Here is a 19,241-nt window from a genome sequence, read left to right on the forward strand (position 1 = left end):
TAGCCTCTGCAGCACCAGTTAGATTCCCGGCCCGCCAGGGAGCAACCCACAGGGCGTAGCAGACCTCTCCTGTCTCGCCCACTGCTCTCCTCAGCAGTGTACTTGGTCAGTCTGCCTGTTCTGTTCCCCACTCTGTCTCTGGTGAATCCTCTCACCCCCCCATGCCTCTGCCCTGTACCCCAGCTCTTGTATACATAAATAAATAAATCTTTAAAAAATAAATAAATAAATAAGAATGCCTATAAATGGAAGATTCTTATTAGGGCCTCCTGTAGAACGCCTTCCGAGAGCTTGGCAGCTGGATAAGGGCATAGAGGAGGTATTCGGGTATTATGGGATAACATTAGTAATGTAACTGAAGGCACAGGCAATAAGATTATAAACTTTGCTGATATGGGGAATAGTACAAAGATTTTCCTAACAAAGACAGAGAATACAGGATAGAGCAGGGAGAAATATGATTGGATATTGTCCTGGTCAGGTGTATGATGGAAATAAGATACAGAAATGACTTAAAATGACTCAAGTGAAGGGCTTGCTTTAAAGAAACACTATTAGGGGCATGCTGGCATGAAGCCAGCATGATCAAGACTGTATAACTAGAGGGCCTCCCCAGTGGCGCAGCGGTTGAGCTCAGGGTTTCGAAGTTGGCCGCAGCCTCTGCAGAGCCGGTTCCATCCCTGGCTGCTCCCCGGCCACCTGAGGAGGGTCCCACGTGGCGCGCAGACCTCTCCTGCCGCCCGCTGCTCCCCTCAGCAGTGTACTTCAGTCCTTCTGCCTGCTCTGCTCCCCGCTCTGGCTCTGGTGAATTCTCTCACCCTCCCGCGCTTCTGCTTGTATAAATAAATAAATAAATCTTTAAAAAAAAAAAAAGACTATATAATTAGAAAGCAAGACTACACTTTCCTCTTTGTCTTTCAGGGAACTTGTGGGCTCTAAACCTTTCTGCCTTGTCTCTGTGATTCTATGCTTTGGCAAAATTCTGGTCACTTCTCTCTCTTGGTTGTTTTTTTTTTTTTTTTTTTTTTTGATACACGGCCCAATTTGATGACTCACCAGTTGACCTTTCAACTCAAAGACCAGCTACCAGCTGACAAGTGTCCCATCTTAATGTCAAGTGTTTTCAAGAAGGTGAATCTGAACAGATATTGGCCAACCAATAAATGACCATAGCTGGCTTGGGTCATGTGTCCATCATTAAATAATTCAGCAGAGGTAGCAACCTGCAATATATCCAATGTTGTCCTGCTGGGGGTAAAATAGAACAGCTTTTGTTTGAGAAACTATGTGCAGGAAAGACACTTTATCCTGCTAACAAAGGTAGGTGGTATAGGGCCAGGCTTAACAGATTTACTTGGCCTCGCCACTATTGGCAGTCATTTTACTTGAGTTTTTTTTTTTTTTTTTTTCCTTTTAATTCCACTCTGATGAACAAAGACAGATGAGCTATTTGGTTTCTGAGCAGGGATCTGCCAGCCTTAAGGAGATAGTGAAATATGAAATGACTTTCCTCCTAATGGTAAAAACCAACATTGTTTAATTAAAATAAAATAAAATTACAGTCCAAATATTTAATCCTTAGGGTTGAGGCAGGGGACTTTGGACAGGCACCCTTTTTGTCAATTAAGTAAATGTTTTTGTCTTCAAAGATATAAAAACTTATGCTAATGAGGTTAAGAAATACAAATTTAATCCCCCCCTTCTTTTTTGTAGGATACCCTATGAAAAGTGTAAGGCAAAGAATGGTAATTATTAGGCTGGGGAGAAATTGAGGCCAGTAACACATGCTGGATTTTATTGTGATTTCAGATATTTTGTGGGTCCAAACAAAAGGCAGTAAGGGGCTTGGATGGTTTGTCAAGTGTTTGTCAGTTAGAAGCATTTTGACATTTGTAACTGGGACTCTTAGAAAGTGCTTTGTTCACATCTGTTTACTCTTCCATTCTGCCATCCATTACACACAGAAATGAGTTTTCTCTGTGACATCCATTACGTGACTTTTCTGTGGGCATTATTGTTTCAAGGAAATAGTGTAGAAATAAATTAATTAAGTGGGTTTCCCAGATTCCTTATAATAAACCATCTTCAGATAATATTTTAGGTTTATCAGACATTGCTTCATAGATTCTAATCTCGCTCCCCAGGGAGGAAAACAGCTCATTTTCATGTGGCCAAACTGGATCCTTGCTGGAGGTCATAGCTATGTCAGCCCTCAGAAAAGAAAGCATTAGCCATCCAAGTATTATCGCTTCAGACCTTCCCACCCTAACCCTGCCAACATTCTTTCTGAAGCTAGCACAGAATGTTCACTTCAGAAAGGCTAACAGCCAATTCGGAAAAGCCAAGTAGACAGAATTCCTTGTCTGCTTCTATCAGAAAGAAAACATTTCCAGTTCTTCATTCTTTTCTTTTCCCCAAAACTCCTTCTCTTTTCTCTCTTACTCAGTGCTGGGTGTCTACAGGAGTGAAAATGAGAGTATATTCACCATAAAATATAGCGGTTAAAACACACCACTTACTTGTATGTTGTGAATTTCTTTGAAACTTCCAGAATAAATATGAACAACTACTTATTTCTCTTCTTTAGTTCTCTTTTGCAAGTCTACTTGGACATTCAAACCAGCCTGTAGCCAGTGAGCTTTGCCCTTGGCTTGTGTGATAATCTAGATCTAAGTACGGTGTTAGAATCACATGCAGGAAACATGACTGATACGGCCCCACTAAACGTCCACTTTAAGGTCAGACTAAACAGCCATGATAATATCATCCAAACAATGGCAGCACTCTCAGTCCTTGGGTAGGAGGTCAAAGGAGCATGACTGCCATGTTGGCATGACTGGTGCCTGCACTGTCTTCTCATTTATTTGGAGAGTGTGATCATCTTTCAGTCCGTATTCTAGGATATGTTTTATTCTAGAGTAATGGTTCTCAAATCATTACACTCACCATTGGTAACTATCCTAAACTTTTCTTTCCATTATGATTTGCTTCCTGTGGTTTAAAATACAACACTGCCCATAATTTTCCCTAGCATAAATTCTATTTAACAACTTCTTGGGGGCTCTCGCAAAGTGACAATAAATAAGCCTGAAAATGTTTAGTTTGTTTGCTTTGAGATGTTTGGGGTTTGTTTTGCTTTTTTTTTTTTAAGATTTATTTATTTATGCATGTAAGAATGGGGTACAGGCCAGAGGTGTGGGGTGTGAGAGGATTCACCAGAGACAGAGTGGGGAGGAGAACAGGCAGATCGACTGAAATACACTCACTGCTGAGGGGAGCAGCAGGAGAGGCAGGAGAGGTCTGCTGCGCCATGTGGGTTGCTCCCTGGCCGGCTGGGGATCGAACTCGTGCTGCAGTGGCTGTGAATAGCTTCATAGTGCTGTGTCTTAACCCGTTGTGCCACTAGGGAGGCCCTTGTTTTGTTTTTCTAACAATAAAGTGGAGTGGATAGGGAAAGTTTATTTGCAACTTTTTAAAAAAAACAACTTTTAATCTTCATTATAGAGCTAATGGCTCTTTTGAATTAAGGGTGTCCATTTGCAGTGAAAACTGCCTGGATTCCACTTCTGCTATATTCTTCAGCCAAATTATTTATCTATTTAGTGCCTTGGTTTTTATCTATAAAATGGACATGATGATAATACCCATCTCATGAAGTCATAATAAAGATTAAGTGATGGATGTTTGTAGCACTCCTAGACAAGTACCTGGCACCACAGAAAATACTCAGGAGATATTAGGCAACCTTTCCATTGCTGATATTAAACCATCAAAAAGCCTCTATGGCAGCGCTATCCAACAGAAATAAAGCACAAGCCATATGCATAATTTTAAATTTTCTGGTAGCCATATTAAAAAAGTTAAAGAGAAACAGGTTTTAATTAAAAATGAAATTGGTTTTAATAATGTTTTATTATCACAGTATATCCAAATTATTTTCATTTCAATGTGTAGGGTTTGCTGCATTTCTAGTGGAACAGCCCTATGTGGCTACTGGCTGTTAACCATCAGACATTTATCTGAAGTTTCCAACAATGAATGAATCACTTAATTCAGAAACTTTCTATTCTAATACTACACAAGGTGGTTTTTGTTTGTTTGTTTGTTTTAAGATGTATTTATTTTTATACAAGAGCTGGGGTACAGGCCAGAGGCGCGGGAGGGTGAAAGGATTCACCAGCGACAGAACAGGGAGCAGAATAGGCAGACGACCGAAATACACTGCTGAGGGGAACAGCTAGCATGACAGAAGAGGTCTGCTGCGCTATGTGGGAATCTCCCTGGCTGGCCAGGAATCGAATCCACACTGCCGAGGCTGTGGACAGCTTCACAGTGCTGTGCTCAACCTGCTGCGCCACCTGGGAGGCCCCACAAGGTGTTTTTTAATGGTAGAGGAAAGATGCCATCATTAATCCACAACTGATAGCATTCATTGTTAATTAGGAAAGTCTTTTTCTTTCTGTAGAAGACCTTTAAAAATGGCCTTCATGCAAACTTGCCTGTAGCTATAGGGAAAACATGGCCCTCTGGTTAGCTAACTATTCTCAGATTTTGCTTTTGTAACATGGTTGAATACTTAAAACTTGAGATGCTCCAGGCTATAGGGATTTAATATTCTCTCTGTATCATTTTGCTGAATAATGAGGCTTGCCCTGTCACCCCTCAAATGTATGGGGAAGCTGAAGTGTTTATGTGACCTTAGGCATGACCTTTTGGTTCCTAGTGCTTACTGTGGAGTTGCTTGTTATGCTTATGATGGACTCTGACTTTGTTTAATTACCATTCTATACCCATCTTATAAAATACTGTGCATAACAGCTTTTTAATGGTTCATAATTACATTACTTTTGATTCTGCTCTCACTTCCCCTCTTCAGCCACAATGGTTCCCATCCCACGGCTTATGGACAAGAGCTCTTGCTGCACATGAATGGCATGAATAGATTTCAACTTTCCTTTGATTTGAACCAACAGATTAAAAACTAATTATTCTCTGTAATATTTTTATAATAAAAACTAAGTTGCAGTGATTTATATACACACTTCCAGCCAACACATTTGCAATTCAAGGTTAAAATTGTTCTTGAAACAGCACCAGTTAAAATATAATTATAAGTCCCCAAGCAAGGATAAAAGAAAGAAGTATTTTATATGTTCATTTCAGAAGTTGAAAAGTCAACTTAATACTGTAGAAATGAAAACTTTCATTTATTTTTTACTAAATGATAAAGACTTCATTAGCTTGAGTAAAGTGAAGAGAAACCCAAGTGGTTTATTTCCTGGCTCTGAAAAAGAGGAAGCTTGCCTTTTGTGAGGTGGGTAGCATTTTCTCCCTGCTCTTGCCATCTTGCTTCATGAGTCTCAGTTCTTTCTGTGTTGGGAGATAGACTGTTCATTTTCCGAATACAGAAACATGCTAATACATTGATGTTGCCAGTTGTGGAACCTTGCATGGAATGGCTTTGGGTCAGCTGAAAGGAATTGTTTGGGGACTTTGGGCACCACAGCCAGTTTCTCCACAGCGGCGCTACTCTTTCAGTGACTGAGCTGAGCACTGTTATGTGTTTGGCATGAAAAACAGTCATACACACCTAGGTTTCTCATCTTCCTTTGTCCTCTGGGCTCCTGTGTGATCTTGAGCAATTTATTTAATGTTTCTAAGCTCAGTTTCCTCCAGGAAAATAATAATAATAAATAATAATAATAATGTGTTAATATGGTAATACCACTTGCCTTGTGGAATTTCTGTGAAGATTAAGAAACTGCAGGGGTAGAAAATTTTTCCCTTCTACATTTTTTCCCCTAATAATTAAGTTGACATAAGACAAAATAACAGAAGAAATCAAATGTAATTTCATATGTATGAGAACCCCGTTAAAATATGACCGTCAAAGAAATGATCAAAGATGGAAACTTTCAGACCAAGAAATAGTAAATTTGTAGAATTGACAAGACAAAGTTGCTTGGGCTTGGGGTAGTAAGTTAGTGAAGACATAACAAGATTTGTTTATACAAATCTTGGCCCTAAACTTCCTATCTCTGTGATAAGCTACCTTCTGCCCTCCTGGTACAGGGAGGATACCTTCAGATAGGAGATTTAGGAGACAAAGGAGAGTCAGAGTGCCCTTCCTGTACCAGCTATTTTCAAGTAATTTTAGATCAAAATAATATGCCAAAGTCTCATATTTGGGCGTGACATATCCTGCTCCTTTCAACAGCACATAATGTTCTTAGCACGATGCCTTGCGTGCAGCAACCTATAAATATTAGCTACAGAAGTTAATGATGTCTGGGTTATTAATGATGTTACCTTAGTGTTACTGTTTTAAAGTAAAATTAAGTTCAAAATCGATATGTTTGTAAAGTATATAGCAAAATACCTGGTACACAGTGGTTTTGATAAATATACACTATAAAGCAGAAAAATAGGGAGAAGCAGAGATAACATCTACAGTTGCTCTAAGCTTAGTATACATAGTTACTGCATTCCTTATAGGGGAGTAGTAATTACATAAATAGTAATGATAATGATACTTATTAAGCACCTACTGTGTACCAGGAACCATAGTAATTCTGAACACTTTATACAGAGTAACTCATTTAATAGTAACAATATGAAGTAGGTAATGGTGTTGGCTCCATTGTACAAATAAGAATACTGAAGCACACAAACATTCAATATTTTGACTGAGGTCATATATTTATTTATTTTTTTAAATAAATTTTATTTTTATATTCCCCATACAATTGCAACCCCCTTATTTTGACCCCAATCCCTCCCCTCCCCGCCGCCCCCCTCCGAGGTCATATATTTAGCAAGGAAGGTTTAAAAATAGTGTTTTGAGTTTTGGACCCAGGTATTAAGAGTAAGACTTCTGAGGCTGGAGAATTCAGCACAGATCATTGGGACCCCAAGGTAACAATCGGAGGTTGTTGGAAAGTACTGAATAGAGGGCTGGACATGAGCACAGGTACATCCATTGTGTGATTGTGGATTTAGAAAATCTAGAAGAGTCCAACAGATTAAGCACCAAACAGATGGACCAGTCAGAGACCCAGAGGAACACAAATTTGTGTAGTTTGTTGGTGACTCCAGGATTAGAAAGGGCTGCAATGTTGCACACTGTTAGGGGGCTCACTCTCTTTGTAGCTTCTATAAATGGTGTCCCTTGGAATCCAGGGGAGTGTTGGTTCTGGTAGTGGTCAAGTTCACTTTAAGTGAGTGTAGTTAGGAAGCATGGGTAAGGACCAGAAGCAGCCTGACTTAGCTGTGTAACAATTATGTATCAAGTAGGTTTCTACCGGAGATCTCTCCTTACCTGCCCAAGTGAAAAACTCAGACTCCCCTCGCCAATCCCTGTAGGGCTGGTGGGAGGTTTCTATTTAATGGACAAGCATGCCAGTTATCACCCCAAGAGGCTACTGGCAATTTTCCTTCAACTTAGTGTAGACAGGATTTTAGTGAATGTATCAGAGGATATTTGATGAGTCTGCTGTTTGTTCTCCATTTTCTCGTTTGTGTGACTGTCAAGTCAAGCTATGATCCAGTTGACAATATAATATCATTCAGGTCATCAGTTCACTCTCAAAACCATCACATCCTTCCGTCAAAGTCTTTGGGCAAGTTGAATTAATGACAGGGAAGCAACCAAGCTTTTAAGCCACAGTTGTCATTAAGCTGTAAGAGCAATTTAAGCGCAAACATTTTTGTGTTAAATTCAGAACCTGCCTCTTTTTTGCTCCTAAATGACTAATTCTTTCCAGAGGCATCAGAAATAAACTTTTTTAGGAGAACTAAATGCTAGCTGTGAAAGAAGCAAGTATTCTACAGAACAAACAAACCTTAGAGTAATATCGCTGAGATGGTCTCCCAGGCCATCCTTTTCTGGCATCTCAGAGATTAAATGATTTCAGGACAGATGGCGTCTCTTCCAGAAAATGTCTGGTCTAATTTGCTATGGATGATGGCGGCCCGGTTCGTTTTTTAAAAACTCCCTGAAAGTTAAAAACTCCTCCCTCTATTCAACTCACATTCCTAAGGCTTTAATTTAAACCAGTTTCCTCCTAGTTGGCCTTCTCTGGACATGGAGGAGAGCTGGTCAGTGTCTTCCAGGGCCTTTAATCAGATCACTTTTACTCTTTTCTGTGGGGTAACAGTGCCACTTCCTTTACCCTTTCTACACAGGTTTCCTCCATCCCTTTGATCCTTTTGGGCAGTCTTTCCATAGACTGTCTCCAGAAGGTCTTTGTTAATTCCTCTCATATACTTTTAAGAAGCAGTGTTTTCTAAGAAAATCAGAAATCTCTCATTTTTGGATGTATTGAGTTCTGATTTGGGTAGTGTTGTCAGGTGAGCACACGTGGTGAGGTTGACATGATTTTTCTTTGCAACATTTTCCATTCTCTTCATCTGAATGGGTAATAATCAAACATAAAAAGTCCAATTTTCTTAATTTTTCTGCTTTTATTGCCTTTCTCCCTTTACTCTCAATCACAAAGGAACATCAGAAAGAAAAGGAAGAAAGGAAAATTCTAAATAGTAACCAACAGACTTCTTACAGGAGAAGTTCGCAGGTCGGAGAGTTGTAGAGAAGTAGAATCACATGGGGTTAAGGGGCTACTTTTGCTTTTAGGCTGGTTGAGAGATCCTCTGGTTGTATGACCTTGATGAAAAATGAGAAGTTTACGTGGTCCATTATCGCTTTACACATGCAGGCGAATTGGAGGAGAGATGGAATGAGAGGTGAATCCATATACTTAAATTATTTTTCTTGGACAAAATCACTATATAAATTCATAGCTTTATCGTGCAAAGAAAGGGGCTTTCAGACTGGAAGGAGGTCATTTTCTGTGGCTGTTTGAGAAATACTGGCGGCATTTCTAGCCTTCAGATGACCATCTGGAAATCCGGTAGTAATTCTCCTTTTTGCTTTACACAATGGTGTTAGCTGCCTTCTGGTCCCCCAAAGTCTAGAGCACCACTCAATGCCCATTTAGAAAGCATCCTTTAAACATCCCACTTTGTCATTCTCTCCCACAGAATGCATACTGATTAGGTGTCCGAGAGTCAAATGGGCCAGAAAGAGTACATTCAGTTTCTCTCTTCTTCAGTCTACTTTCTTCCCCTACCTCAGAAGAAATTAGCATTTTGGGGATAACAAAACTACCTTTGTGGTCCATTGAGAACAAATATCTGCCACCCAGTCCCTGCTCCATTTCTCTTATATAATAGAATGTCTTTTAAAAAGCGAGGAGAATGTTGAGTGACACCAAATCCTTTTTGGTAATGAAAATATCATGCTGGAGTCCTGGTTTTTAACTTTGCTTCTCCATACTACTTGCTCACCATCTTATGGAAAATGTTTCTTTCTTTTTTTTTTAAGATTTATTTATTTATGCATGCAAGAATTGGGGTACAGGCCAGAGGTGCGGGGGTGAGGGGATTCACCAGAGACAGAGTGGGGAACAGAACAGGCAGACTGAATGAAATACACTGTTGAGGGGAGCAGTGGGTGAGACAGGAGAGATCTGTTGTGCCATGTAGGTAGCTCCCTGGCCAGCTGGGGATGGAACTCGTGCTGCAGAAGCTGAGGATAGCTTCACAGTGCTGTGCTTAACCCCTTGAGCCACCAGGGAGGCCTGGAAAATGTTTCTTAATAGTACTAATGATAGCAGCTAATCTTTACTGAGGGCTTACTGGGTAATGCATGCAGACTTTTTGAGTTACAGAAAGCTTAAATAACCTGGTAAATGCTCATCTTGAGCAGTTTAACTTATAAGCCCTGCATTGAGCAACTGTGTGACTTAGCAGCTTTGCTAAACTGGACCCCTAGTATGTAAGAATGTACTTAGTAAGAATTAAATCACTAACAGTGAGCGTGTATGTGCCAGGAACTATTTTAAGCCATCAGTGTATATGGATTATCTCATTTAATGCTGACACAACCCTAATCATCACTATTTTACAGAGGAAGAATTGAGGCTCACAAAAGTTACACAACTTTTTCAGAGTCACAGAATGGTTGAGTGATGAAGTTAGAATTCCCACCCAGGCAATCTGGCTTCAGGACCTACAACTTAACCATAACTCTGTGTCCCTTCCCATGATACTTACGGTCTTGCCAGGGAGACACTACAGAAAGACTGGGATGCTTGTCTGAGACACAGACTGAAAGAGCTCTGTACAGCCCTCAAATGAAGTGTTTTCCTGGCTAGTTGGCAGGACAGAAACCACAGCAGGAAAAGCCCATCGGCAGCGATTCCCATGGGCCGCCAATGCCTTGCTGGTTTCATCAGACTTGGCACCCGCCACTTCCTACCATTTTGTGTTGTCTTCCCTGCTTGCTTTGAACCACACCACTTTTCTGATCCATGCTCTTTTTTTTTCTCCCCCATCTCTCCAGCTCGAGGCTTTTTATTCCATCTTCACCACGGAACAGCAAGACCATGTCAAGTCGGTGGAGTACCTGAGAAATAACTTTCGACCACAGCAGCGTCTGAATGACAGGGTGGTGTCCAAGTCGGCTGTCCACGATGCCTGGAACCACGACATGTCAGACTTCTTAGAAAACCCACTGGGGACAGAAGCCTCTAAAGGTAGATTTGGATTAAGTGCCCTTGTCGCGAGGACGATTCCTTGTCATAAATTACTTTAAATTAAAAGGAGCTCCAAAGCTGCCACAAATTAGAATTTGGTGTTAAGAGCATATGTTTCTCTGCTAAGAGAGACTTGTGTGGATGATAAATAGAAGCAGATGTGAGAATAATTTCAGTTAAATAGATAAATTCAAAATTGTCCTCTTGACTAGTAATATTATCACTCATTCTCTGCTTTCTACTTGTAGCATTAATGCTACTAGTTAGTGTCTCAAGAAATTCTTTTACTGAGGAATTCTTTTATAATGTATCTTTTATTGAGGTGACATTGGTTTGCAGCCTTGCATATGATTTAGGGGTAGAGATTGACACCTCCTCACATGTATATTACCGCTCGATATCTTACTGTTTCCCTGTTGCAATTAAGAGTTTGTTGCTGACTCAAACCAGATCCTTTGATTTGTTTCCAGCACCCCAACATGTGGTGGTTTCACTAACATCCACACCAGACAAGAACTCCACCCCCACTAGACATCACATGACCTTTTAAAACTATTATTTAATAGTTTAATTCCTATGTTTAATAAACATGAGTTTACAATCTTTCCCATTTCTACTTTTTCATGTTAAATGAATATGGATTTCCCTCCCAGGAAACTATAAAGTCTAATTCTACCCTCAAAGTCCAACAACCTTCAAGCTCTGTGATTTGCCATAACTGTGGCTTAGAGATAAGGGAAACACTTAGAGGGAGGAATAAGACTGCTTAAAGTCCCAGTATCTGGAAGGGGGGAAGGAATAAGAATAAATTTTCTTAGGGTATGAAAAAATGATCTTTCCCAAACTGATGCTCTCCTTCGAAATTATTAATTTGGGCATTATGGGAAGACTTACATCATTTATCCACACCTGTTGTAGACTTTAGTAATTAAGTGATAAATTGTTTGGGAGGTGTTGTTCTTAGAGCACCCCCACTCTGGCTAAAAGGGCCGGTTTACTGGTATGTAACCTTTGTAGGAACAGAGGGAGTGAGATTATATTCCACAAATAACTTTACAGACATGTGCAGTGATGATACAGATGAACCCGTTTTCCAGGTTCATTTATCTGAAAGGAATTAAAAGAAAGAGGAGTTAAAGCATATGATCATTTCCTTCCTGTCTGCGTGATTTTGTTTGAGAATGGTTTGGAGAAGCTAGTCTGGCAGGATTCCATGAAGAAATGCAAGATTCTAATAATTAGGGGCTGACACTTTATCAAGGGAATCATTTGTCAGCTGGGAACAATGGAAGGATTAAGAAGCTCACAAACCTGTAAAATGTCTTAGGTTGTGCTGGCCTGGAAAACCTCACTTGGGCTACTTTTTTTGAACTAAGCTAAAAATAAAGCAAACAATGTAACTTGAAAGCATTCCTTGGCGAGACCATGCTTGGGAAAAGGAGGTCTCTTAGGGATTGACTGTTTGTGAGAGGTGAATGCCGAGGAAGTGTGGGGGTGAGGAATTTATGTCACAAGTCAATGTAGGATCTGGTACCTCCAATGGCTGAGTTACAAAGTTCTCTCCTAAAAGATGGGTTGAACACACAATAGGTTAGCTGTGCGGAGAGTGCATGGCCCTTATTACCGAAGAAAGTTGTAGAAGATGGTTTCCTTTACATTAAGTTGTCCAAATGAGCAGCTGTCCCACTGAGTGGGCTTTCTCTGAATTTGAGCATAGCAGGAACCCATCCTTTAATGTAGGGACTCCATTCTTCCTTAAGTTTTATTTCAGTTATATCCATTGGTGACTCTGAAGATGTGTGAATATGAAAGTGCTTTAGGATCTTTCTAGAGACAGAGACGTATGTACACAATCCTATTTGATTTTTAAAACATATTGATGGTGTGACAGCAGAAAAGTGTCCGCACAATGACACATGACTTGATGAATGTTTACGCACTGAATACACTTGAGTAACAAACACCCAGATTGAGAGACTGATGTCATAGTTCCCAAGAGCTCCTTCATTCTAAGGGGAACCAAGACTGTAAATGAGCTTTGCCTGTGTAACTTTCGCGTAAGTGGAATCCCCCAGTATATTCTCTTTCACGTCTGACTTCTGCTCTAGACTGGTATTCAAAGTCATCTGTGATGTTGCCTGTAGTAATGGTTTATTCTTGTTGAATTTCTTTTTTTTTTTTTTTTACTTTTATTAAATTCATTTTCTTACATCTTTGGTAATTGTTGGGCAACATTTGATTTCCCCCCTCAGTTATAGTCCCCATGGGTTACCACCACCACAGCACCCGTGATTCATCTCCCCCGACCCTTATGCTTTTCCCTGCCCTGTTTTGACCTCATCTCCGTCTTTCTCCCCTGCTATATGCCTTAGATCTATTGTCAGTTTGTGGGTTTTGTCTATTTCCTGACCCTTTGTTCACTTCCCCTGTATTCAACATTTAAGTGAAACCATCTAATATATTTCTTCTTCCTTATGATTTATTTCATTCAGCATAATCTCTCCCAGCTCCATCCGCATTACCACAAATGGCACGGTACGCATTTATCTTTTTTGATGGCTAAGAAGTATTCCATTGTGTATATATACCACACATCTAGTGTGACTATACCGGAATTTATTTACCCATTTTAATATAAGTGGAATGTGATTATGTCCAAATTTTCACAATTATTCTTGAACATACCTTTTAGTGAGCATGTGAACATATCTCTGTAGGGTTAAGATTTATCCACATTGTACTCATTCCTTTTTATTGCTTAGTGGTATCTGTACTTGTTTTTGTTTTAATAACAACTTTGCTGAGATTTAATTCACAATCCATTAAATTCATTCCTTTAAAGTATACACTTCAATGGCTTTTAGCATAGTCACCAAATTGTACAATCCTCACTATCTACTTCTGGAACATTTTTATCACTCCCCAAAAAGTCATTTCATACCCACTAGTGGTCATTATTTCCTTCTTCCTCCCTTCTTCCCAGCCCCAGGCAGCATTAGTGAACTTTCTCTGGGAATATTCCTTTTCTAGGTATTTCATATAAAAAATCATGCACTATACAGCTTTCTGCCATCTTTCAGTTGGCATGTATTTTCAGGGTTTATCTGCATTCAGTCATGTATCAGAATTTCCTTCCATTTGTGGTCAAATAACATAGCACTGTATAGCTGTGCCACATTTTGTTTATCCATTTAATTGATAGACATTTGAATTTTTATCACTTCTTGGCTGTTAAAGAATGCTGCTAATTACATTCATGATCAAGTTTTTGTACAAACATATGTTTTCAGTTCTTTTGGATATAAACCTGGGAGTCCAATGGCTGAGTCAGAGGTAAATACATTTACAGGTTTGAGGAAATGCCAAACTGTTTTCCAAAAACTAGCCACATGAGTTTACATTCCTATCAGCAATATATTAGTGTTTCGGTTTCTCCCCATCCTCACCAACACTTATATTACATCCTTTTATTTTAGTCATCTTAGTGGATGTGAGTTAATACTTCTTGGTAGTTCTGATTGTAATCTCCCTAATGACTGATTTCCCTATTTGGTTTTATTTTATTTTTTTTTTTTATAGAGGCATGTTTTATTTATTTATTTTGTTTGTTTGTTTGTTTTGTTTATACATGCACTGGGTACAGTCAGAAGCGCGGGAGGGTGAGAGAATTCACCAGAGCCAGAGCGGGGAGCAGAGCAGGCAGAAGGACCGAAGTACACTGCTGAGGGGAGCAGCGGGCGGCAGGAGAGGTCTGCGCGCCATGTGGGATCCTCCGCCGGTGGCCGGGAAGCAGCCGGGGATCGAACCGGCGCCGCAGAGGCCGCGGGCAGCTTCGCAACCCAGCGCTCAACCGCTGCGCCACTGGGGAGGCCCCCTATTTGGTTTTAAATGCACATATCATGAAACTGTAGCGCACAGGACCAAATGTCCCTCCTTTTTTCACCCAAGATAACCCAGTAATTCCAAGGCACAACAGGTCAAAGTTCAGCCAGAGATGCTGGCAGTCATCCAGTGGAGGGGGGAGCTTTAGGTTCTTGACTTTAGACATCGAAGCAATAGAGAATCTATACAAAGGAAGAAATCCCTTTGCCCCCCCCCACCCCCGCCCAGTGTTCTGCAAAAACAATTTCAAAACGAGAATGGTATTCCATAATCTCAAGGTAATTCAAAAGGAACAAAGCCTATCTGATTGGCATTCTCTGATCACTACTGAAAGCTTTCAGTGACTAGGGGAGCTATGAAGCTGGGCATGGAGCTATGCATTTAAGTGCTTTTTCATAGAAGAAAGAAAAATTAATTTTATCAGACAGAAGTTAGTAAACTTCTTTGTGTAAAAATCTGATGATGGGTCATCTGGTCTCTGGTGCAGCTATTCAACTTGAGTATGAAGGCAGCCATAGACATATAAATGGCTGGGTGCAGAAAGTGTCTTCCATTAAAACTTATTTTATAAAAATAGGTGTCAGGTTAGAATTGGCCTGGAACCATAGTTTACTGACCCCTACTTTAGGGATACAACTCACACTAAGATGGAGAAACCTAAGTCTGGGCTAGTTTTAGGGTAAATATTTCCTTTTAGAAAATGGCAATGGTCACGACTGAAATTCCATTGGTTGGCCCTACTTTTCCACCCACTACAAGAACCTAGGACCAGTTAAAGATTTATTTACCTGGTAACCAACCACTTACCAATTCACCTGAATACCTGGTCATCTTTCAGGTATAAACAGATCCTCAGTGAACTGAGCATAGCACCCCAACTCCTTGTTCCCCCAGCTGCGGTCATTAACTGGTGTCCATGGAGCAACACAAGGGGGAATGCCTGAGTGAATACACCCTCATCCTGCCCTCTGTCAGGGTGATGGGATGTACTGGAATAGAGAAAACACAATCCAGCCTTTCAGTGCCAAGCAGGAGATGAATGGCCGTGTAAGACACCAAAGGAAAGGGGGAAACGTCATCTTAATACTGCATTGTTGCTGAGGAAGACATAAGGGATGTCATCCATGAAAATATAAAGCTTCAGTTCCAGTAAATGGAAACAATATTTAGGAGGGGTGGATTGTTCAAGGGACATCCAGTTGGCCATTCTGCCCTTTGTCGGTAAATAACTTGGACAGACTTTAGGATTTAATGGGCTGTCATTTCAGTTATTCTGCAACACATCCCGGGCACATGGAAGAGCATTCAGTGATTAAGTCCTGAATACTGTCTATTGTGAAGAGTTTTGGAATAGTTAATGGAGAAAAATAACTCTGCTTCCAACAACATGAAACATATGGTTTATTAATTTAACGAAACCTGTTCAAACCACAGTGGAATCAAAACCACTTGATCTGATAATTTGATTTGATGGTTTAATTAAAGTGACACTGTATAATGTAATAAAAGCAAAGGAAGTGGAGAGGCTCTCAGGCTGCCCTTGTACCCTCCAATGCCTTGTTTTTTGGAGAATGGTCTTGGTTTCTGCTGACGAATTGTCTCTTTGTTAGTTACATTTCAATGCCAAGGATTGATTCCTGTTTTGGTTAAAAAAAAAAAAAAAAAAGCAGCTTTTAAGGATATATACTATGGTGTGAGAATGCCTAAGTGACTAACCTATTTTCAATCAAAATATATTAAGAAAGAACATCACATTTAGCAAACAATGAAGTAAATTCATGATTGCTCTTAAAAAGTTTGACATTAAAATCATGCATTTAAGCTATTTTTGGAGAAAATATTAATGTTGTTCTATTTTCAGTTTAATCATTTCCACTCATTAGATTATTGAGCTTGAATTACTTTATCTTATTAAAAGAAGCTCTGATATGAGCACTTAATTCCTTTGTAGGCAGCTGCCCTCCCAGAAATGCTTCCAGAAAGTGATCTTGTTACTTCCAGAAGCTTTCAGCATAGAATAGTGCTAAGAAAAAAAGCATCTTTTCTATGGCCCTCTTGTTTTTTTTAGTAACCCCCTTGTTTTAAAAATAACTGTCATTAGTGATGACTTTTTATCCCTGGGAATGATTAAAAGAGCAAAAAGGTAGAACTATTTTCAACACTCAGACATCCCAGATTCTCATACTTTTGAAGGTTGTGCTATGTGACAGTTGTGTGTTGCTTCACAAGGAGGACATGTTCTCAGAAGTTGTCATTTGGTGATTTCGTTGTTTGAGTGTCATAGAGTGCAGTGACACAAAACTAGATTGTATAACCTTTTGAGGCTGCTGTCATATATGGTCCATCATTGACCAAAATCTTCATTTAGTGACGTGTGACTGTCAAACATTTTTACATATATATGATTGCTGTAACTTTATGTAAATATGAGTTGTTATAAGATGCCTTTGATTGCTTGGGAAAATATTGATAATTCATAGATATTTAAAGTAGTGATATCAGCTTTTGTCTCGCATTTTATAGCCCATGAATTTCTTTTCATGTGTCAGTTACCTTCATCCTCTATTGCTTCACTGTTTTGAAGAACAGCAAATCAAGTTAAGTTTTTAGAGTGATAATGTGGTGAGGCAGTGGGAAAGAGATCTTCCCTGGTTAGGACAAGTTGTAAGAAGGAACCATCCCTGGAAGGCTTTTAAAGGGAAAGGTCATGTGCAAAGGTCCTGAGGCATAGGAACCAGCATGATAGGCAGGCAAGGGTCAAATCTGGAAGACTTTCTTGGTTTAAGGAGTTACGATTGTTTTCTGACAGCAGTGGAAAGCTCCTGGTGAGGGAAGCATTTAAACAGCTTTGTAATGATCTGAACAGGTTTTTAAATCCATAATTTTGACTGTTATGTAAGAAATGTTCACTGAGGATCTGAGGCAGAGGTCCTCAGTAGGACTGATTGAAATAGTCCAGGCAGAATAAGGTAACAGGGGTTAGGTGCGGGTGATCCTCATGGAGGTAGAAATGATCCCCTATGGATGGATTTTGGAATAGACCCTCTGAGATTTACTAACACCTTGGATGCAGAATGGATGGCAGTGAGCAAAGAGGGAAATGCACTATTATCATTTCTCTTTAACAGACAAAGGGTCCAAGACTCAGAAAGTCAGATGATTACCCAGAGCTTCTCAGCCAGGAAGGGGTAGCTAAGATAGGACCCAAAATCCTTTTTTTGACCAAATTCAGCATTCTTTCCTTTTCCAAAAGACTGATTAATGCCCAGGCAGTGACCTCTCTTTTAGATGTCATCAGGTAACTTCAACAATATAGTTTATTACTCCTCCCCTGAAGAAGGGGCTTTAAAACTGATGTACCTTGGGGGATTCCTTCCTAAAAGGAATCACCAGGCTTAGTCTTCATGTGCTTGACTTGCCTTGGGTGGATTACATCAGGTGCTTGGGCATGGGCTACTGAAGCCTTGGTCACAGGTCAGTCCTCAGGAGAGCCAGAAAGCCCGCTCCATCTGGAGGGAGGTTCTTTAAGACTGAGCCTAACACAATACCTAAGCTGTATTAGGTGTATTGTCATTGTTCATTAAAAAAAATGAAGGATTGATGAAACAAGATAAAACAATGGGTAAAAATCTAGATTTTGGAGTCAAACACCTCTGGACTCAAGTTCCTGACTACTCCCCTGTGAATTTGCTCGTTAGTATATAAGTCTCAGCTTCCCTTGAATGGGAGATAACATACACCCTCTTTGACTTGTGTTCTTTAAATGAGACAATGTAAGGAGCAAAGAGTGAAGAGCCTGGGACCTGGAAAGTACTGTGCAGATAATCGTTCTTTGCTGTCTGTAGTTCAGCAGTGACTTGTGACTTCTTTGTATGCTCAGGAAGAGCCATCACCTGTGACGTGGTCACTAGAAAACACATTTCAGAATCAGGACATGCCTTTTTCCTGGTAGAAGTGCAAATCCAGGCTGTCTGAACTTGTTAAAACCTTTCCAATGAAATCCATACACTCCTCGCCTCCTGCGGCTCTTCAGTTCCCTTGACATCCTGCACTGCAGACCACCAGCCACCCCGCAGCCCCAGAGACTGTTTCCTCTGCTGGAAGGCCCCTGCCGGTGCCACCCCCTTCTGCCCCCGCCCCCTGCCTAATCAACCCTTTCTCAGCCTTCATAGCTCAGCTCAGGGCTCCTTCCCTGCAGAAGTTTCTTGACTGTGTATATAGTGTTTTAAAGCACTTATCATAGAATTTTACAGTCATTTGAACTATTTGTGTGATTTCCCCCTCAATGCCTTGTTATTCTACTATCCCACAAGCTTATATTGAACTTAGATGGGAGGATGCATGAGTGCGTGGATGGGTGGATGGATGGATAGGAGGATAGATGGTAGGTGGGTGGGTTGGAGAATAGGTGGGTAGATGTATGGATGGATGGATGAAGCTACCCCACACATGATAGGTGACCAGAAATACAATGAATCTTGCCACCAGACTTTATACAGTTGGGGCATTTATGGTCCAGGCCAGGCTAGGTGCTCTTGCAGGAGGAGCATAGCCAGACATTGGCGTTGAATGCCACACCATCCCAGTACCTAGAACCAGAGAGGTTCTTGAGATTTGGGCTGCTCTCTTCCACTTTGACAGTAAAACACTTGGATGAACGTATTCATCTCACAGAAGTGCCCCTTCTCTGTCCTCTACCAACCTAAAAGCAGAGAAAGGAGGGCTAAAGTGGCAGGCACTACTGTCAGGGGTGCCCCCAGAAAG

General features: G+C 40.4%; 1 protein-coding gene across 3 annotated transcripts in view; it reads left to right on the forward strand.

Annotated features, from left to right (window-relative positions):
- The window catches only part of PTPRG (protein tyrosine phosphatase receptor type G), a 671,624-nt gene that overhangs the window by 544,096 nt on the left and 108,287 nt on the right, over positions 1 to 19,241 (forward strand). For all 3 annotated transcript variants that reach the window (XM_054695203.1, XM_037492051.2, XM_054695207.1), the window contains exon 8: positions 10,403 to 10,595. In XM_054695203.1, the coding sequence (XP_054551178.1) occupies positions 10,403 to 10,595 (193 nt within the window). The remainder of the gene's footprint in view (positions 1 to 10,402; positions 10,596 to 19,241) is intronic.

The sequence above is a fragment of the Talpa occidentalis genome, unplaced genomic scaffold (assembly GCF_014898055.3).
Source record: "Talpa occidentalis isolate TD23 unplaced genomic scaffold, MPIMG_talOcc4v2.1 talOcc4.10, whole genome shotgun sequence".
Taxonomy (NCBI): Eukaryota; Metazoa; Chordata; class Mammalia; order Eulipotyphla; family Talpidae; genus Talpa; species Talpa occidentalis.